The 21,425-nt window shown below is 35.5% G+C and overlaps 3 protein-coding genes across 3 annotated transcripts; 1 reads left to right on the top strand and 2 right to left on the bottom strand.

Moving 5' to 3' along the window:
* The first annotated feature begins 1,326 nt into the window (after positions 1–1,326).
* On the top strand, positions 1,327–3,979 carry LOC132188656 (remorin-like). Its single transcript, XM_059603176.1, has 5 exons — positions 1,327–1,502; positions 2,248–2,286; positions 2,677–2,764; positions 3,109–3,190; positions 3,523–3,979. The coding sequence occupies exons 1-5, from the start codon at positions 1,370–1,372 to the stop codon at positions 3,715–3,717; spliced, it is 537 nt and encodes a 178-aa protein (XP_059459159.1). The 5' UTR covers positions 1,327–1,369; the 3' UTR covers positions 3,718–3,979.
* Positions 3,980–4,890: 911 nt separating this feature from the next.
* LOC132188413 (transcription factor MYB17) lies at positions 4,891–8,141 on the bottom strand. The gene is made up of 3 exons (XM_059602855.1): positions 7,448–8,141; positions 6,296–6,425; positions 4,891–5,940 (listed from the first exon to the last, which is right to left on the bottom strand). The coding sequence occupies exons 1-3, from the start codon at positions 7,581–7,583 to the stop codon at positions 5,256–5,258; spliced, it is 951 nt and encodes a 316-aa protein (XP_059458838.1). The 5' UTR covers positions 7,584–8,141; the 3' UTR covers positions 4,891–5,255.
* A 4,507-nt stretch (positions 8,142–12,648) lies between these two features.
* Positions 12,649–20,636, bottom strand: LOC132186835 (DEAD-box ATP-dependent RNA helicase 8). The gene is made up of 10 exons (XM_059600929.1): positions 19,635–20,636; positions 18,142–18,202; positions 16,836–17,070; positions 16,368–16,606; positions 15,552–15,803; positions 15,279–15,459; positions 14,709–14,797; positions 14,556–14,629; positions 14,325–14,441; positions 12,649–12,991 (listed from the first exon to the last, which is right to left on the bottom strand). Exons 1-9 carry the CDS (start codon positions 19,955–19,957, stop codon positions 14,363–14,365), a joined length of 1,533 nt encoding a protein of 510 aa, XP_059456912.1. The 5' UTR covers positions 19,958–20,636; the 3' UTR covers positions 12,649–12,991; positions 14,325–14,362.
* Between the last annotated feature and the right edge of the window lie 789 nt (positions 20,637–21,425).

The following is a 21,425-nucleotide window of genomic DNA, read 5'->3' as shown; positions in this document are numbered from 1 at the left end:
CTTTTTATAAAAAAAAAAGATGGAGAGGTAAAAATTTGACTTTAAAGGGATTATAGGGGTATTTTTAAAAAATAAAGAGAAGATAATTATGATTCCATGTAGTTTGGCCCCTACCTTTAATCATTGACCCCATACCAATAAGGTGATAATTAACTTCTGTTAATATTTGCTTTTAGAGAAAATATTAAAATTATATTTCAGATGAATCTTAGAATTTTCTTCTAAATCTATTGTTAGGTTGGTGGCTTTGTATCCAAGTAAAGATCAATAGTAAAAGATTCATGGTAACTACCACTAAAGGATCTATCTATCCAATCTCATTTTAAGCAATCAATAAAAAATCGAATAGTCAGTAAGAATATATAGCATTTAAAAACTTTATATTATATGAGGAAAAAAAAAAATGCTAGGCATGCAATTCCTTTACAAATTTTTTACAATTTTTGACACGTGTCATCATGTGATTGGATAATATAGCTTCAATCACATTTGACATGTGTCAAAAATTCCTTTGTAGTATGTGTATGTAAACCTATTAACATGAACTTTATATATATAAAATCATATCATCATGGTGAAAGCAATGGATTTGAATCCTCTGGAATTCATAAGATAATTATAATTTCTGAAATTTTAGATTCAAACCATTCATTTTCATCAAAGAGTCATTATCTTGTCACGTGTCCCACTACTAATAAAATAATGATGATTATTAATATCATTAAAAATTTAAATATTATTTTATTATTTTATTAGTAGTGAGACACGTGGCAGGATAATGGCTATTGAATAAAAATAAATGACTTAAATTTAAAATCTAAGAAATTGAAATTCCAGGGGATTCGGATCCGAAAGCAATTGTGAGCCAAATTAAATATAACACCAACTAAACAAGTTGACCCACAAAAATTGACACAAAATCATCTTTAATTAATTTATCCATCAGTGTTCGATGCACCCCATTCGTCGAAAGGCCATGTTTGAGAGAGAGTTGATCATATCGGTAAAACTACGTCGTATTCCGCGTGCCGACGTGGACAGCCTCTGCCGCTCAGTCTCATGCACGTCCCGACATCACATCCTACCCGTTTTACCAGTCGGCAAAGGGAAATTACAACACGCTTCGGTCCCACGGGATACTCAATTAGCACACGGCATTTTCACCGTCGGATCACGCAAATCGCTGCACCGAAAACTGCCACATCTACAACAACGGCTCTCACGCCACGTGTAGTAGAAACGATTTCCGTGTATACTGTAGCACGTAGCACAGGACAAAGAACACGTAAGATATTCTGGAAGATTTGCTATTTATTAAATTTGGAGAGTTCTTCCATGTTATCCACATCGATCGCTTCGAAGAACAACAATGGAGGAGGTGAAGAAGGTGGAAGCCGAAACGCCGCCGATTCCGAATCTGGCTTCGCTTGAACTGTCCAACGACGTTGCCGATGAGAAAGCTGCGGCTCAAGCTCAACCCAAAGCTTTAGCTGTAGTTGAGAGTAAGCGATCTCACAGTGCTATTTTCTTCTGGGCTTTTTTTTTTTATTTTTTTTTATTTTTTTTATTATTTACCCATATATATTATAAGCTTCATTTGATGAAAGAAATTTCCTGTTGTTTGTTTAAAACATGGTATATGTATGTAAAACTAGTTAACTTTTATCTGGTACGGAAAATCCCTGCAAATTATGGTTTCTTCAGCATTTTTTTATATTTTTTTATTATTGCTTGCTGTCTTGATATAACATGCTATGGATTTGGATCTAATTATATTATATGGGAGTTATATAAAATATAAATCACTTAAGATGATGTTTCCACTCGATCGATGTGAGATTTTTCATCACACATGTATCTCCAGCAGTTTATGTTTTTTGAGAAAGTACATTTACGCCTCTAAAACTGCCAACCATCCTCAAATCTCCCACAAACTATCTACCATTGGAACTCTCCAAATTTTTCTGAATTTTTTTTTGGTTTTTTTTTCTGTTATTTTATTTTATTTTTCTTTTTTCTTTTAAATTTTAATAAGTGGAAAACTTCCAGAAAATCTCTGATAACAAATTTTAAAAACTTGGAAAAAAAAAAAAATTCAGAAAAATAATTATCAGGAAAAAAATGAAATGCAAGTCCTAGTTATCAGGAAAGAAAGAAATCCTGAAATCTTGAGAGGGTCAAGTGGGTGACATTAAACGAGCATATAAGCATCATTTAATTGATTTTTTTTTTTTTTTGCTGTGACAGAGGCTCCAGAACCTGTGTTGAGGAAAGCTTCAGATAGAGGTGAGTGTTGGAAGTACTTCTCAACTTCTTGTATTTTCTATCTGCTAGAACTTGGTGAAAATAAAGAGACTTGGTGCATTTGCATATGGCCGGTGTCCCAGAAATTGAATTGAGTCTATATATTCTGCTTTGCAATTTACAAAGCATTTCAAATGAGTCCATTGTGCTTTTGTTAGTATTGTAAATAATGTGGAATTCATGAAGACATTTTATCCTGAATAGCATGGAATGAATTTCAAATGACCTTTTCCTCCATTTTCCTTTGGCAGTCAATGGTGATGCAACAATATTACACCATTAACCCTCTTTCTAGATGCCTGTGTGAACCAGGACAGACTGTTTAATTTCCATGGGAAGTTGATAACCCATGTTCTGCTTTATGTTTTTCAGATATTGCTCTTGCAGAGGTTGAAAAGGAAAAAAAGTTGTCTTTTATCATGGCATGGGAAGAAAGTGAAAAAAGTAAGGCAGAGAACAAGTAAGCCTTCCTCGAAACTTCTCTTTCATTTAGGTGTTTGTGGGGGTTGGCATAGAGCAAAATTGCACTAGGCTGTTTTGATAAATTGTTATACAACCATCAAAATAATCCTCAGCATCATGTTCAACTTTTACTTACTTCAATAATGCTTTTGCTGCTGATTTTTATGTTCTTCTGGCCAATTCTGATATTATTCCTTGAATACAAGCTCTGATTGATGCCAATTATTTCATCTGGTAGTTCAAAAAAGAACTCGATGTTTGTTATTTTTCTTTTTTGGTTGGTTCCGGGATAAGTCTCTTTCGGCTTAAAATTTGGTTAAACTTGCTGCAACTGTTAAACAGGGCCCAAAAGAAGCTCTCTGCTGTTGCTGCATGGGAAAACAGCAAGAAAGCATCTGTGGAGGCCAAACTAAGAAAAATTGAGGTAATTCTGCTCTTGTTCTTTTAGTTTTAGATTTCTTCGTTTTCTTGATTTTTTTTCTCTCCCTGATCCCCCATGGTGCTGCTGACTATGATATTCTTGATGTTCCTTGCTTACTTGATTGGTATGCACTACAGCATGGTAATGGGGATCATCCTCTTTAATTCACAGAATATAGAGATTTTCTAGAGAAATGACAGGACACATACATATGATGCTGGAACCAACTAGACTTACAAATAAAGCACTGCATGAAATGTGAATTCACTTATGCAGGAGAATATTCAGCCTTTTACAGTTTAGATTGAACTTTAACAACTTCAAGGTATTAACAGGAACAATTAGAGAAGAAGAGGGCAGACTATGGAGAGAAAATGAAGAACAAAGCTGCCTTGATTCATAAGCAAGCAGAAGAAGAGAGGGCAATGGTTGAAGCGAAACGTGCGGAAGATATTCTCAAAGTAGAGGAGACGGGTGCAAAATATCGTGCCACTGGGTCCATTCCAAAGAAGCTCCTTGGTTGCTTTTGAGGTACTTCTGTGCTGGAATAAAGCATTAAATGTAATTCCCCTGTTTTACCTGTATATTTTTCTTGTTTGTTCACTATGTGTTGTTTTTGTATTCAACTGATTCGAAAATCAGCAAATGTATGATATTCTGTGTGTAACAAATATCATGTTTGATTTGAAGAACGAGTTTGATTTTTTCACTCGTGATAGGAATCTTTTACAAATATCTACAAAGATTTCAGGAGCAGTCTTTCCTTTAAATGGGATTAATTCATTCTTGGTTTTTGCATTTCTACGTTCCATTTACTGGAACTTGCTTGTGTTTTCTAAGAAACATTGTCTGGATATTGCTGATTATTTGTAACTTTATTTCACTAGAGTGAGATTTCAATTATCATTTAGCCAGAGTGAGATGGCCTATAATCATAGGTGCCCATGATCCTTCATGCACCTTCTTCCTTTTACCAAAACTCAAAATTAATTGCAGTTAACTGTATCAACAATGCAAAAAACGATTATTGATTGCCCGTCGTTAAAAGATTACTTCTTCATAATCACAAACAAGACAACTGGACGATCTTCGTCTTTATAGAAGTCCCTGTCCTTGTCTGCTGGACATGGGAGCTTACTGTAGCAATTGCTTGCTTCGATTTGCAAGATAGTATCTTATAGTTACAGAACAGAGGAAATGCACATAGGTCTCCTTGAATAAAGAAGTGTAAGCAAGTCAATCTTGGACAGCAACAGCAGCCAACCATTCGACTAATGCAGATAATGTGGATGTAGAGTATTTTAATTATGCAGATAACCTGGAACATTTGAAATCAGACACCACAACAGACCATAATATGGTTGCAGCAACTGGAGATAAAGATGATGTAGCATCTCAAATTCAAACTCCAACTTCTTATCCTTCCACACGGCAGAAACTACCAGCATGATACAAGGAACATTATCTTGAGTTGTTCTGTTATTTGAATTTCACTTTGTAATCTGATCTTTTGTAACTGGTGTTTTTCATCATTGTCGTCTTAAGATTTGAACAATTCATTCATTCTCCATTTTAGTTTTACCCAAGTGTTCATAACTGGTCTTATGCCTTAATCTTATCCAAACTAGCTAAATCTGTAAAATATTTTCAAAGTAAGCCATAACATAAACAAGCATATAGATAGGAGTTGTGAGAAACCCAGAGAAAATGTAGTGGAACAGCTGCATAGCTGGAATAACAATGATAAAAATAAACAGTTCATATTAATTAGTAGCATCACCTGCACTACTCAAGTACAAGAAAGACCTAGTCTGCTTATCTACCACTGAAGCTTTGAAATGAAGAGAGGAATATGTATCTCCTATATATACTGAGCTAATAAACAAAACCTAGCAAATGGTAAAGCACCATTCTAACTGCACTCCGTCAAGAAGCTGACTAGTACACTTGGGCTTAGCCCCACTCTTTGCTCTCGCAATTCCTTCATAATCTTAAATACCAAAACAAAAGGCACAAACTTCATGCGGCAGAGGCTTCAAAAATACACAGCAAGCACTTGAGGCATGCTTCAGAGGTGGCAGATGAAGGAGTTTTCTGTCAACATGGCACACGGCATTGCATACTTATCCATGTCTTCCTCCAAAAAGCTCATGTCATTGTTAATGGGGAAATCCAACAGCAGCTGCAATGCATTATCTGATGAATCCTCTGAATCTTCGGTGCTTGAGGAATCAGACCCAGCCATCATTTCTTCAGTGTAGGATTTGCAACTCTTGCACTCCATATCTTCATTTTGATTGCTTCCTGCAGTTGAGGACCCTGCAAAAATGGGGCCAATCTCTGCTGAGACAGCTGAAAGTGATCCACATTTAGTCGATGACGATGCCTGAGAAACTGGGCTCTGGCAAGCAGTTTTATCTACCCTACTGAACTTCCGAAACGATTCTCCAACTTCCGAGTTCCACATGCGAAGATAATAGTCCGAATCAGTTCTTCCTGAAGGAATTGGATTGAAGAGTGATGACTCCCTTGAAAGCCGAGCCTCAGCTTCCAGCCTAGCACTCTCCCATTGTGCCATGTGGCGAGTGGTAGGGGATGCAGGTGCTGTTATAGTTGTACTGCAAGAGGTAAAGGGCTCATGTGTTTGAGGGTCAAGGCCCATGCAAATGAGGCGCTTCTTCAGGTGGGTGTTCCATAAATTTTTGATCTCATTGTCAGTTCTCCCTGCTAGTTGAGTGGCAATAGCAGCCCACCTGAAAATTCTCATAAGAGGATTAGGTACAGGACAAGTGTTATACATTAGGTACTAACAAATTCACTGCATATAATAGTTCCAATCTGATTAATATGTAAGCTGCAGATAACATTACCATTGTAGCAGCTTGTTTTGATTCTTGGATGTGTATGTGTTGTGAAACAAGACTGTTTCCAGATACCGTTGAAGTATTTGGTTTGATTTTAAGTTTTGATTATTCATAAATAATATATGCAACTCTGAAGTCAAACAGAATCAATCAGAATAATGAGTTATTCATGCATGCTGAGGGTTTGTAGGCTCCTGTTTTAATTTTTGTAAAGCAAATCTCCAAGGATGCAAGCAAACCGTACCGGTTTCCGAGGATGCCGTGAAGCTGTATAACAAGCTTCTCTTCCTCTACAGTAAATGGACCACGCTTAATGTCTGGTCGAAGATAATTTGTCCACCTAAGCCGGCAACTCTTTCCACAGCGAAGAAGACCTATTCAAAAGAGAAAACCAATGCTCTATAAAACATAGGAAGGACGCTGCCAATGCTTTTTGAACAGCCAAGGAAATTATCCCCCCTGAATTTTGTAGGTTCCCTTTCACAGAGAGGCATTATCCTCGGATATTCATAAAACATACAGGAGAATTAGTGACACACATAAATAGAACACATTTAGAGTTACCGAAACAATAATGTAACAATATAGAATTGAAAGACAAATTCATTTATAAGAGTGGGTATAATAGTTTTCACTATAAAGTCACTTTGTAATATATTGAAAAGAGGAATGCATTTACAAATGACCAACTAAAGATGGCGCTTATGGCATGAGAACTTTGTCAATTTCTGTAAACCAAATCAACATAAAGAGATGAGAACTGAAACTGCTGTTTTGTTTTGTTGCTGTTCCTCAATTTTCTCAACAAAAAGATAGCAGGGCATTAAACCTATTAATAAACTGTAGCAAACTTATGTATAGGTGGGCATGCATTAAACCCACCAAGAATCTTAATGTAAAGAACAAGAATCTGAACTTGTTCCTACACCCTCTATTGAATATTCTACTCAAAAACACCAAATGTGAAATATACCAAAATGTGGCGAGAAATTAGAGATCATATTTTAAAATTTTGAATAGGATCTGGGTGTTAAAAGACAGATTTCCACCTAAAGGAGCATCCACAGAAACAAAAACTTGAAACAATGCAAAGATTCACATTGTCGAAAACACCACTAAAAAGACAAACACTGCTCAAGTGGCAACACAGATATAGATCAGAAGCGAAAGCTAAGAAACAGATTCAGCAAAGTACCAAACGGTTCACAGATTCTGCTCAGGAAAAAAAAATGATGTCTTTCTGTTTTCAAAACCTATGGCGGTCATCCCATAATTAATATTGCAACCGTCTCTTCTAAGTTAGCACCGTGAGAAATGCAAAATCAACTTTTACTTCCAAGAGCAAGAAAAGCGTTTCCACAAGTTTCACCCGGCTATAAAATGAGAAAGTTCAAACCTGCAAGCTTAGGGAGAGACCTCCAGCTCCCATGGCCACCATTCTTCTTGATATAATCAACAAGAATCTCATCCTCCTCAGGAGTCCATGGTCCCTTCTTCAAACCCCTTTTGTCACAACAGGGTGTTCTCCCCATAGCTCACTCCTAATTTTCACAAACACGCACACCAAAAGAACCCCCCCCTCAAAAAAAAAAAAAAACCCTTTAAAGCCCCACTGTTTCAAACTCCACCACCACAAAACAATAACGCTAAAAGATCCAAGAAAACCCTTTACTATTATAGTCCACCACCACCACAAAACACCAATATTCCAACACTAAAAGCTCCGAGGAAAGCCTTCACCCAAAAAACTTACACAAAGAGAGAGGGAGACAGAGATAGAGAGACTATAAATGCTAAAACTTGGCATTTATTGCCCTCTAGAGGAATTCGAAAGTGATAATTATTGTTGTGGGCTTGCAAGGACAATAATCAGCGAGTTTTAGGCTGGCTTTTGCAATAAATGTTGAGTACAGAGAAATTGAATCATCATTGAGAGAAGAAGAAAAAAAAAAAAAAACTTGAACAAAACAACGAAGGAGAGTTAATGGAGTTGTTTCTCTGTTGAGATTTTCAATTGTACCTATATATGCTGTGAGAGAGAAAGATGCAATAAAGATGATCGTGAAAGCATTAATGGTGGATTCTAACACAGAAGACAGAGAGGATTCGTGTAGAGAGAGAGAGAGTGACATTAATGTTGCTGACAAAGACATGCAGAGTACGGACACTCCATGAAATGACCTTTCTTGCTTCTAAAATATTTTTTACTTGCCCAACAAAATTTTGCTAAATATTTTTGGTGACACTTTGCTTAATTTTCCTTATTTGGTTGGTTAGAAAACGAAGGAAAAGAAAAGAAAAGAGCTGTTTTGAACTAAATTCTGTAAAAATATTTGGTCAAACAAGAACTGCAGAGTGAGAAAATATATATTCTGGGGGGGGTGGCTCTTACATGGATTTGAAAGAACATGAGCGAGAGTTATTGCTCTGGCGATCGAGCAGCATGTTTGAACAAGGTGGGAAACTGGCGCGTAACCAATGAAGGGACGACAGCGTTAGATGTCCGTACAGTTGCGCGTGGTTGAATGTTTCCAACACGCGCGGGCTGCCGATGGAACTGGTTGTCGAAAGTAAGTTTGTTTGATTGTCAAACTGAACAGATGTCGCGAAATGGTTAAGATGGCAAGTCCACGCTGTCGCGCCTACCTAATAAATGCGGTCAATTGAAAGTAAGTAGGCCCCACTAGTTTTATTTATTTTGTAACATTTCACAATTGTTGTCTACGTGTGATGTTTTCAATTACTCAGGTTCAATTTTAACTTCTTTTTTAACTAATCAAAAAAAAAAAAAAAAAAATTATAACATTGAAAAAATTACAATATATATATAACACCCAAGTCAAATTAGGTAAAAAAATTAATTTATAACATCAAAAGAATTTAAAATGGTATATGACTTACACATGATTGATCACTGTTAATTTTAATATTTTTAACTGATAGAATGATATTTTTTTTATAAGATGGTAGTTTGATGAGGTCAGATATCATAATTAATAGTTCATAAAGAAAAAATGTCAAACGCTGTAATTTATGAAGGTAAAAAATAATTATCCCAAAAACTTATTAAACAAGAGAAAATGAATTGAAATAAAATTTCCATAAGAAACTAGTAACTAAAAAAATAGTGAAAGAATTGAAGAAAAGAAAAATAGAATATAGAGGATTTGCCACAAAAGATGATGGGCATTCATTACGAGTGTGTATGTATGTATGTTCAGAGATGATTTGAAGTTACAAGTACAATTAATACATACAAGAGGTGGGGGTCCCCCATCCGCAAAATACCCCGCCGGCCACCCGGCCCAGCTGTTAATGCAGCGGAGGTTTCGTGTGGTTCAGGATTCCTTCGCTTATGTTGTCGGCAACTCGTACGTACAGATCACATTACTAATGCTGGGGATGATGGATCCATGGCTGAGATGAGTTACCTGTTTTCGCAGGAATCTCGGGCACTTTCCTCATTTCATCTTGTCATCCACTCCCTCCCTCCATTCGCTTTGTATTCAATTGTAAACAAATTCTTAAAACGCTCGTTTTGTTCGTGTAATGTGTATTTTATTAAGAAAATGAAGTAGTTATTATTAAAAATAAAAAAGAGTGGAATAAAATTATTATTCTTTTTCTTTAATTTAATAACAAAATACATGCAAAAATTAAAATTTAGTCAAAATTACTAAAAATCTCATGCTATTAATTTATTTATTTTTTCCTCAACTCACATTAAAATAAATAAAGTGGGTGGTCGACCACCCATAGAAATGAACGAGGGTGGCCGCACCACCTCAGAGGAGCACTGGGGTGGCTGCAACCACCCTTGAAGCAAATCTAGGGTGGCCGCACCACTCTTAGTCGTCTCGGGAATGGTCCTCATAGGCATTTAGGGCTGGTGCGGCCACTCCCGGCCTCTTCTTTGGGTGGCCAGCCACCTACCTTATTTTTTATTTTTTATTTTTAAGTTTAAAATCAAATAAAAAACAATATGAGTATTTTTTTAAGGGAAAAATGTAAATCCAGTCCTTATGGTTTACCTGATTTGCAATTAACTTCTTGTGGTATCGAAATGAATTCAAAAGTTCCTAAGGTATGCCAAAAAAATAATTTAATCCCTACAGTCAAATTTCGTTCACTGACTTAACAAATTCTAATAGCGTAAAACATTAAAGCCAATATAATTGTGATACTTGTCTTATTTAAGTTAGCGTCATACTAAGGAAATTTGTTAAATTAGTGGACGAAATTTGACTGTAGAGACTAAATTATATTTTTGACATACCTCATGAACTTTTGAGTTCATTTTGATACCTTAGGGAGTTAATTGTAAATCAGGTACACCACAAGGACTAATTTTACATTTTTTCATTTTAAAAAAAATGTATTTCATTCCTTAAGAAATAGCTATCTTCTCATGTTTTTAAGAGGACTAACTACTTCTCTATGTAAGGGATTAATCATTCCCATATGAATAACTATACCTCCTCTACCAAACATAGGAATAGTCATTCCATTCCAGAGATCTATTCCACAAACCCAACGAAACCTTAAAAAACAAAATAAGTAAAATGAGTGGCTCACTATTTTACCTTTCAAGGTTTGCCATTCCAAGAAGAAGCCGGCTTAGACCACTCGATAGTTGTTAGAATAGGATCATCGCTATTTCACGAGAAATGAAGATTAATTATTTTATATTTAAATTTTTATTTTATTACATCTAACAATGTTCATGATGTTATGTTATTTAAAATTTAAAATTATATTACAATATATGCACAATTAATCTACAGAATTTAATTTAGAAAATGAAATAGTTCATCTCAATTTCAAATAAAATGGAGAGGATCTTAATCCAGAGTCATCAAGAGATAATCACACCACACCTCTTGAGCCATTAGGGATAGAAGACGTATCACCCTTAAACTTTCAAGTGATGGCCCCAAGCCTCCCAATGTGTGGTGCGACCACCCCTCCAAGCCCTTGGGGATAGTAACACCAATCTTGGGGTGGCCAAGAACTACCTTCAAAAGGTAGGGTTGTTAACCACATTTTTAGAGATGATTAGCCCGCCCACCCAACCCCCACCATTGGGGGTTGTTAGCCTATCCATCTTCACCCTTGGTTGCCGACCACCCCTTTTCTGGACGAGGGGTTGGCCAACCACCTTAAGAGTGATTCAACTACCTACTAGCTTATTTTAACTTTTTATTATTGTTATATTGCTTTTCTGACTAAATCTAAATCATTCATTATTTTTTCCTGGTTAATAATTGATTGTCTTTGCTTTGTATGAAAATCAAATTAAGTACTCATACAAGTAGTACACACACTAATCAACTATAAATCACGGGCGACCATCCAAGAGTTCTCCATCTCCGTCGTGAGAGTTCCCCGTCTCCCATACAAGAGTTCATCATCTCACATTATTTGTTCGTCCATTTTAACCCTTTGGTCTCCTCCACCCTTTCTGGGCGTGTCGCGTGTGGCTTACAAGCCCCTACATCAATCGGCCCATGAGCATGCCCATCCACCCGCTCATTTTCCACCCATAAACTGACCCCTTTTGCAGCGTCCACAAATACTCTGAACTTAACTTGTACGACACATACCAAAGAATACCTCTATAGGCCCTCGACCTCGAGCAATATCCTCAAGTGAACTCGATTGATGGCGTCGCAGTCGTGAAGACCAAGCCTAGTTTTCTTTGCCAGTTCCCTTAGAAGTGCAACACGTCAGACCCCTCCCTCTCTCAAGCATAGAAAACACTGCCCAAGAATTTCTTTATCCTACCCATTTTCATCCACATTCAGAAACATTGAAGATGTTCAAACTGCCTCAGGCAGTATCCACCCTTTTCTGCCATGCTAGAAGGCGATCTTCCTCAACCTTACACCCGGTTGTTTACCTTACCTTCGATTTATTTGTGATGTGCTTAATGCCCCATCCCACAATTAATGCCCCATTCCCCACCCCTTTGTTATTATATTATTTATGTTAGCCACTCTCCCGCAATGAATATATATATATACACACACACACACACATATTTATGATATAATGCTTTACTTCGAAAGAATAATATATACATGTATAATGCTAGCACGGAGAATAAAAACTTTTTCACCTTATCGATGGATAATCTTCATCCCATTTTAACTTCTAAACTCAATTTCAATGAGACAAATCAATATTCCAAGTCAAACAACGACATAACGAGGTGCTCTACCCCAAAAAAGACAAGACAAGATCGAAAAGAAAAAGAAAAAAAGACCAGGTATCTTCCTTGCTCACCTCAGTCCTTGGTTTGTGACATTTTATCCACTGAGCTCAGGAAACCCTCAAACCAATATGTTCTTATTCTTGAACATTTTCACTTTTTTTTTTTCTCCCTTTAATTAATTAATTTTTATTATTATAGATTAGACCCAAGGAGCCACCTCGTTCACACCCATGCCTCATTTCTTGGACCCATTTCATATTTCCCGTTTAGCTATATAATCTACCCATGAGTATAGTGATAAGCTAAACTCAGCACTGGGCCGTCTGTGGATAACTGGACCACGACCTGTAGTTTGCAGCAAAAAATAGCTAGGAAAAAAAAAAAAAAAAAAAAAGAAGGGTAATGGATTTCTTACGCAAGGTAGACCCTTCAACAGTTGAACAGTGATCAAACGAGAATAAGAGCACATAGTACGACACCAGTCTTAACAAAATCTAAGTCAACGGTGTACTCCACCCAACATCTATCTGGGATTTATAAGCCAATCTCAAACCCCATTGCGGTCCTCTTGGAAGTATCAGGGCTATGAAAATCCAGAAACTAATAAAAGCAATCCAAGGTAAATGCCCTCTACACCAACGGAAAGACTTTTACCATGATACATGAATCCCGGAATGCGTCCTCTATAATGAAGATATACCTTCTTGACTGGACAACATCATCCACCTTAAAGACAAATGAAACACATTAAATTTCCAATTTACTGGTAAAATAATCTAAAATCATTGCACTTAAAGAAACCTAATTTGGCAGGCCAATCTAGCATCAAATAAAAAAAAAATCTCATGCCAAAAAGTGTCTAGCGACTAGGAACTTGAATCTCTTTTCTACAGAGCCACGTGGTGCTAGATTCAACACAATCCTCAACACTTCTATATAAACGAGCCACAATGGATTGGAGAAAAATAATCGTAAAATCCTTCTGAAAGTAAAAGAAAAGCACTAACAATCAAGCACAAAGCTATCTCACATAAAATATTTCATTGCTTCTAACATGTATATGACAGGATATGGCAAAGAGGAGACACGGGTAGAGAGACAAACGCAATCATGAATTTTAGTTGTTGCAAAATGAATGAGGTATGATCATGAGAGAGCCCTTTAGAGTTCCTTATTTATTTATTTTATTGGAAGGTTATAGGTTGTAGCACCCAATAACGAAACCAATTAACTTTTTTTCCTTTACATTTAAATGAGGTATGGCCCTAGGTGCCTGAGGAAGTAACTGTGTTTATTAGGAACAGGTGAGATTTAATTTAGAAATCAATTTTTTTTTGCAAAATTTTAAGAAATTATGCAAATTTAATCACATTTAACTGTTACAAATGAATTCCTTAAATGAGTTTCGACTTGCCATACTTGAAAGCCTAACGGTTCTAATCAATTGCTTAATGATTTCCTTAAATATATTTTAACTTACATATTCTGGAGTATTTACCGTGTAAATATAGAAGCATAAAAAAGGTGAGCATGCATTAGTGCATGACTCAGTATGGCAGAAAGTGTACATGAATAGCATTTAAAGATCACTGGTTCGTAATATGTTTAAATTAGTATATATCGATTATACATGTAATATTCTCTCACTGCAGTGGACAAGAGATACCTTAACCAGATAGGCATGTGTATATCAATGGTTCCATCTTTAACTAGTCATTCCCTATTGTTAATTCTTAAATAAGGAGTAAATACTCCTGAAGCTGTAATTGGAAAATTTATCAAGAATTATCATATGAAGAGGTATTGCACAATAAAATACATCATTCCCTTATCACCACTTTTCCTGCCTAAACACAGAATGAAATCTTGTCATTTAAGAGGGCTAGGGGGAACAAAAAGAAGAGAGGAACAAGCTTATGTCGACTTTTGGGTATCATAATTACTTTCAATTGAAAAAACAAAATGAAGAGAAACTGTGACACTCATTCTATAACTAAATAAGAATAAAAGAAATGCAAATTTTAGGACGCAGCAGTGGGACATGGTATGGCTTACTCACCATTGTTGTTGAGCACACAGCAAGGTATCTACCACCAGTCACCGGCAGTAAATTGCCTGATCGATATGTGGCGGAATTTGCTTGATCTCAGTCCCAAGTTCTTGCTCAATCCTGTACCTATGGGGAAGAACACAAGGAAATTAAAAATCCTGAAACTACTACAAATAAGTACCTCTTGATAACACTGAATATAAAAGAGAAAAAAAAAAATTGATAAGCCAAATTATTTACAAGTTAAAGCGGTCTTCATAGGTGATCAAATTCACAGCTAAACCAAGGTGCCCAAACCTTCCAGATCGACCAACCTGCATGTAAAATGAATATCAGTGAAGCATAGAACACATACATGGAGATATCTGTACGAATAAACTGTATCTTACATACCCTGTGCAGATATGTTTCTGAGTTCTTGGGAAAATCAAAGTTAATAACAACATTGACTGCTTGAATATCTATTCCTCTTGTAAATAAATCTGCCATTTCACCCACCCAAAAAAAACAACCAATAACCGGTTAAATATGAAACAGATATCAGGAAACAAATGGCAAAACACAGTATGCACATATAAAAAAAAAAGTAAAGCAAACAAATTGGTTAAAAATACAGCCAATATCATCTCTACAATATTAAAACTATTGACATGATCACCAATATCATTTCATAATGCTTTATATAACAAATGATATCCAATCATGTATTAGATCCATCTCCCCATAAACCAATATTCAATAATATGAGATTCAATCAGCAAAAAACTTTGTTTTTGTATAAACAGATCCAATCTGCACAATTATAGGGTTTTTGTCAAATAAAAAATATTTTGGAATCTACAATACTATGAATTTATTGAAACATTAAAAAAAAAAATTAAGTTGGTCTTAATAATTAGGGGGAAAATAGGAGATATAGGTGGTCATTAACAGCTACAAGACTGATTTATTAAAGCAACATACCAGTACAAACAAGATTCCTACATGCGCCATTACGGAAGTCATGAAACACTCTGTTACGATGGTCTTGCAGCATCTTTGCATGAATATAAAAACATGAATAACCAAGTTCTGTAATTTTCTTGGCCAACAGTTCAACCCGATTCACTGAATTGCAGAAGATGATAGATTGGTTTATTTGCAGCTGAAATAAAAATAAAAAAAGACATTATATTATATTCATTAATCTATGGGAAAGAAAGAACACATGCATCAAAAGTTCATAAGAAAACAAACCTTAGAGAAAAGAGTGTTTAGGCAGTGGACTTTCTGTCTCTCCTCAACAAAAGCATAAAATTGTGTGATACCCTTTAGAGTAAGCTCATCCATAAGATTAATAACATAAGGCTTTTGTAGATATCTATCTTTAAAGTCCTTGACTGTAACAGGAAATGTGGCTGAAAACATCAAAATTTGACGATGTTCAGGCAGAAATCGAATCAGCTGCTCTACTGAAGGTTGAAATTCCGGAGATAAAAGCTTATCAGCCTAAGACACATAAAGAACACAGGTCTTCAGATTTTGGCAGCTCATGACATCTAAACCAACCAAATTGCATTTATAATAAGAATCAAGCAAAAACATCATTGTCATAATTCTATTCCACATTAGTTAAATTTGAACTAGAATAAAAAAACCAAAAAGAGGCCATGAGGATCTGGACATAATCAGGGGATCTACAAAAAGAAAATTCACCTCAGAATCATACAAGTGAAAATGTACATCATAATGATAGCTACTTCAAGTGGAAATCAAAGCCTTATTATATTTCCCAAGTTTCTGGTAGAATCTTGAACCATTTGAAATATTCTAAATTGTCAATTGGAAAAGCAAAACTGCTACTTTACCTATAAACTTGACCCCCCAAAAAATGCTAAGCACAAATGAATGTTCAGATTTTTTTTAACAATTAACGAAAAAAATGTTGAAATGCACATAAGAAAATAATCACCATCTCAACATCCTAGAATACTCGTACTTTTTTCTTAAAACAGAATATAAAGTGAAAAATAAACCATCATTGTCAACAAAACTAAAATATCAAGCATTTACCTCATCCATAACAAGCATAGAACAGTCTTTCAAAATGCAAACTCCTTTTTTTGCAAGATCTAATATTCTTCCAGGAGTTCCAACAAGTAAATGAACTGGTTGATATAAGCGCATGATATCATCCTTCAAGCTGGTACCACCCGTTGTAACCATAACTTGGATTTTCAAATGCTTGCCGAGCTCTTTACAGACTTGAGATGTTTGAAGAGCCAACTCTCGAGTTGGAACAAGTATAACAACTGCATGAAAAAGACATTCAAGTTAATACACAATGATGACAAACAAGTATCAACATGAACTCCAAATGTGTACTACCAGTGCAATGAACATGATAATAACAACTCTTTGTAAATCTCAATTATCTACTGGAGGCACCATACTCTCATCTTTAATAATCACAAACCTTATCATGCAACTGAAACTACAAATGCTATGCAAGTACATGTATTCAGATGCCAGTGATCAAACCTTGAATAGCATTGTTATCTTGATCAATTTTTTCCAATGCCGGAATGCAAAATGCAGCCGTTTTGCCAGTTCCATTTTTTGCTCTAGCAAGAATATCACTTCCAGTTAAAGCAATAGGAATACTTTCTTCCTGAATTGGAGATGGTCTTTCGAAGCCTTTTTCATATATTCCCATAAGCAACTCACGCTTCAGAAAGTAGTCCTCAAATTCATTTCCCTTGGTTGCTGTCACATCCTGAACAAAAAAATTAATGACCACATCAGTGCTAATTTGAAGGTTATAACATAAGGCTACATCTCCAGACATAATTTTAATTTACATGTCCAACCCCAATAAATAAACCAATTCATAAAGCTTTGTAGCTATATAATCATGATACACATAAGTAGATCCAAATAACATCAATAAACTTATTGTATTTGTTCATAGCTTATTGTTTTTCCATGCCAAAACCGGGACACTGAGTGGGTACTGACATTTTTTCTACAGTGCAGAAGAAACTTTGGAAATCGTAGAAATAGCAGATATTATTTTTCCCTTCTACGCATATACAGAAATCAAAACATTTAAACCCTGAAACCAATAGAATTAGCAGGCAATTATTCCATCCGTATGTGAACATCACAATAAGGAAACTAGATTTATCATAAATGTGTAGCTGAAGTTCACACAAAAACCAGGGCAAAACCTCCCCAAATTCATTCAGCCACAAAGCAGTTTAATGTCCTCATACCCAAATATTTATTGTAACAAAGAATAGTATTAATAATTAACCAAAATAACATCAAAGCTGAAAATATCACAGAACTGTGGTCATTTTCTGTAGAAGAATCTTGTGTCTAAAATAAAAAAATTTCAACCAACCAGCACATCTGACAATAAAATTCTAGTTTGTCACTTTGTTATAAAGGTCTTTTAAGCAGTGAACAAGGGTCGTAAATATACACAGGCCAGTACCTTTATATTCACTGGCATGCTACTTCACCCACAGGGGACATTGTCCAAGAGTTAATAAGATATAAGATAGAGAGATTTGGTGAAGCAGTTATAATCTTGAAGGGTGTTTTATGCAGTTCATAGATAAAGTAGGGTGCCAATGTAATCTGAAACGTGTTCTATAATTTAAATAACATGGTAGCCTATCTCTGCCACAGGATTAATTTTCACTACCATTTAGCCATGTGTAACACCACATTCCACCAAGAGTAGTGGGGAGAAATAGAGGCAACACAATGCTAAAAACAAGTACGTGGCAGCTATATATTGCATACAATAATTCATAACAAAAAGCATTTAAAATCATACCTCAGTTCTGTAGCGTGTATCAGGGGACGGTATGTTTAGCCTTGCCTTCCAATCTTGCGAACTAGAGATGAAAAATAGAGAACAAAGGGATAGCAATTCAGATTTCATGCAACTCTAAGCCCTAAGATATGTAATTCACAGAAAATGAAACAGAAACAATTTAGCAAACAATTGAACATCAACAGAAATAATAAGAAACTACATGGAATCAAAAAAAGAAATATTTGAGAATCTCAGCTTGATCTCCAATAAAATGTGCGTGATCATTTTGCAAATTCAAGGACCACGTCAAAGATACTAGTCTATAAAAAATCTTCGCAAATATCTTCATGATACTAAATCAACGCCTTTCCAACAAAGAAATCAATGGTGACTGTAACTGGAAAACACGTCAATCATACTATAAGACAAACAAACCCCACCGGGAGGTGTAATTCTTACTAAAACACCTCCTAAAGGACTAAATTTGCAAGAAAAAGTTTCCTTAATTTATTAATTATTAATGTTTGAATCATAAGAGGAGTTCATTCATATTACAGGTGTTTTCATATCTGTACCATGGAAGGAGTTCATTCATATTCACATATGTCCCTAGTACAAGTTGTTGATCTCATTCATCCGACTAGATCCATAGTATGGTTCCTTCACATGTCATCTGATTGATAGATAGCATTAAGAGTTGGTGCAGATAACAGTATAACATGATTAGGTGTGCCAAAATATCAATTGAATTAGATGAGAATCGAATCCACGAAATACAAGGGAGCAACGGGGGAGGGGGGGTTATTAAAAAAAAATCTCTCCCTTTAAGCATTAATTACCCAATCGCACAGTTACTGGGCCATCCCAACTATAACAAAGGAGAACAGCTCCTAATACAAATAGCTAAAGCTTCTAACACGTATACACCAGCCAAATAAGCCACCCTATACAAAGTGAGTCCTATTAAAAGACACCGCTTTATACACACATCAAAAAAAGATCTGCTACATATATGTATAAGCTTTCCAAATAGTGACCCTCCTTACCCCATTAAAAAAAAAACCAATTACCCATTTAAATAAACCTACAAGCTACTCCAGGATAATTAACTCGGCAACCTTAATACCAACTCATAGTAAATCAATAATCACCAACCACTAAAAGAAATACAAAGAAACACCAAGGAAATACAAGTCAAGCATTCCAATTAACACTGTAATTCCTTTCAGCTTATCATTACTTCCACATTCTTATTTTACTTTTACTTTTCTTAACTACGACACCTCAAGCACAATTCAGAGGCCAACAATCCCTAAATTTCAACGACCAAAAAAATTAAATTACACAAAACGAATAAGGCTATCATTCTACCTTAATACTCCTCTAATTCCAGGCATTCCATCAACATTTCCACACCAGGACACTCACACTTAATAGCTGAATAGAACAGAATAGCATAATACATTCAAACATAAACAAAAATACAGCTTATATATCTGAGGGAAACGCACCTCGAGTCCACGGCCTCGGACTGCACGGTCTTCTCGACCTCGTCGATGCCCGAATCGACACCGCCCAACTGGCCCCTCCTAAGCCACTGTTGCTGCTGCTGATGCTGCTGCTGCTGTTGCTGCTGCTGCTGTTGATGCTGCTGCTGTTGCTGCTGCTGCTGATGATACTGCTGTTGCTGGTGGTGGTGATTGTGCTGTTGCACCATGCTCCTCTGCACGTACTGTTGCTGTGGAGCCCTCGACTGGAACGCCGGGTTCGCGTTCATGCCTCCACCTCGGCCCATGCCCATCCCCGGCAGATACCTCCCTCTACTGTTGTTCATCGAACCGGTTCGAATCAAACCCCACCCAAAAGGTCGAAAACCAGGGTTTGCTGGAGAACCACGACTCTAGGGTTTCCTGCTGGTAGCGATCGTTAAATTATAACAAAAACCGTGTCCCTTCTAGCGCTCGATGGAGATTTTTCCAGAGAATAAAAACCTAAGTAGAGAATAATTTCTAAAGCTAGGGTTTATAAATGGCAGGATCGCAAATTGAAAGCGGAACCAAGAGCAAAGAGTCTGCAATCGGCGAATATAGAAAGAAAAAAAAAAACCTTCTTACGCAGCTAGGGTTTCCTGGTGGCAGGATCGCAAATTAAAGCAAATTTAAAAACGGTTAGAACGAGTAAAGATTCAATTCCAAAGCCTAAGAAAGAAGCAGTGAAAGAAATTAGGGTTTAATACAGAAGCTCGAGAAACAAAGAAAAAAAAAAAGAAAAAAAAAAGGAGAAGCGATTAATGACCTAGGGTTGTGATTTTTACAGATCTATAAGATCGGAAACGAGAGGAGGCTGATGTCTTTGAATTGGCAAAGCCAGAGAAATGGGAGGGCTCAGTTGGGTTTGATGGTTGCGGAAACACAAGAAGGAAATGACGAACTCGCACCGCGCTGAGGAGCAAGTGAGCATCTTAGGGCATCGTCAGAAAAAAGAGAGATTGTTTCTAATTTGCTTAACGGCCCCGCTTTCTTTGTTTTTTTCGTTTAAACTACCGACTCGGTTAGCTTTTTTGTTTTCGCCTTTTTCCTCCGTATAATAAATCCTTCTTTTTAAAAACAAACAAAAACACTCTATGAGTTAAAACATAAAAGTAGAAGGAATAATTTAGGAAAAAAAAAGAAAAAGATGAAGTTTAGATACTCCTCAAACTACCACTAAATTGATAATGTATGTCTTAAACTTTCAATTGTGACAATATCATCCTCAAATGTTTCTCTAAGATTAGCAAAAAGATAAAAATACCCTTATATATTTCTCAATAAGACAAAAATATCTCTATAAATTAAAAAAAAAAAATTAAAAATTTTAATTTAAAAAGAACGATTTTTTTAAAATAAAAAAATTTTCTTTTTTTTTTAAATGGAAATTTTTATTTAAAAAAATAAAGAATTTTTATTTTTTAAAAAAATTGTTTTAGAAAACGAAAATTTTTATTTTCTTAAACGGAAATTGTTAATTTAAAAAAAACAGAAACTTTTATTTAAAAAAGTTATAAAACAAAACAAAAAAATTTCAATTTTTATAACCAAAAACAAAATTAATATTTTTTTTTCTTATAAAAAGGATTTTTTTTAAAAAAAAAAATTTAAAATTTGCCACCCTTTGAATTTTTTTTTAGAAGTTTTAGTGTTTTTTTTTTTAAAAAAAAAAAAAAATTATTAAGGTTAGTTTCGTCATTTGATGGAACATTGACAATTTTTGGTAGCTTGAAAAGATATTGTATCAATTGAAAATTTGGATGAGACATTATC

This window comes from Corylus avellana, chromosome ca7 (assembly GCF_901000735.1).
Source record: "Corylus avellana chromosome ca7, CavTom2PMs-1.0".
Taxonomy (NCBI): domain Eukaryota; kingdom Viridiplantae; phylum Streptophyta; class Magnoliopsida; order Fagales; family Betulaceae; genus Corylus; species Corylus avellana.
Note: the sequence above shows the minus strand (reverse complement) of the source record. Positions and strands in the feature narration are given on the sequence as shown.

Excerpts from the sequence above, each read along its gene's own strand:
- LOC132188656 (XM_059603176.1), top strand. The coding sequence starts at position 1,370 with ATGGAGGAGGTGAAGAAGGTGGAAGCCGAAACGCCGCCGATTCCGAAT. Across the intron at positions 2,765-3,108 it reads AAAAGTAAGGCAGAGAACAA|GGCCCAAAAGAAGCTCTCTG; the intron begins GTAAGCCTTCCT and ends ACTGTTAAACAG. Across the intron at positions 3,191-3,522 it reads CCAAACTAAGAAAAATTGAG|GAACAATTAGAGAAGAAGAG; the intron begins GTAATTCTGCTC and ends AGGTATTAACAG.
- LOC132188413 (XM_059602855.1), bottom strand. The coding sequence starts at position 7,583 with ATGGGGAGAACACCCTGTTGTGACAAAAGGGGTTTGAAGAAGGGACCA. Across the intron at positions 6,426-7,447 it reads GTCTCTCCCTAAGCTTGCAG|GTCTTCTTCGCTGTGGAAAG; the intron begins GTTTGAACTTTC and ends TCTTTTGAATAG. Across the intron at positions 5,941-6,295 it reads CACGGCATCCTCGGAAACCG|GTGGGCTGCTATTGCCACTC; the intron begins GTACGGTTTGCT and ends GAGAATTTTCAG.
- LOC132186835 (XM_059600929.1), bottom strand. The coding sequence starts at position 19,957 with ATGAACAACAGTAGAGGGAGGTATCTGCCGGGGATGGGCATGGGCCGA. Across the intron at positions 18,203-19,634 it reads TCCGAGGCCGTGGACTCGAG|TTCGCAAGATTGGAAGGCAA; the intron begins GTGCGTTTCCCT and ends TTTCATCTCTAG. Across the intron at positions 16,607-16,835 it reads AGATAACAATGCTATTCAAG|TTGTTATACTTGTTCCAACT; the intron begins GTTTGATCACTG and ends TTTTTCATGCAG.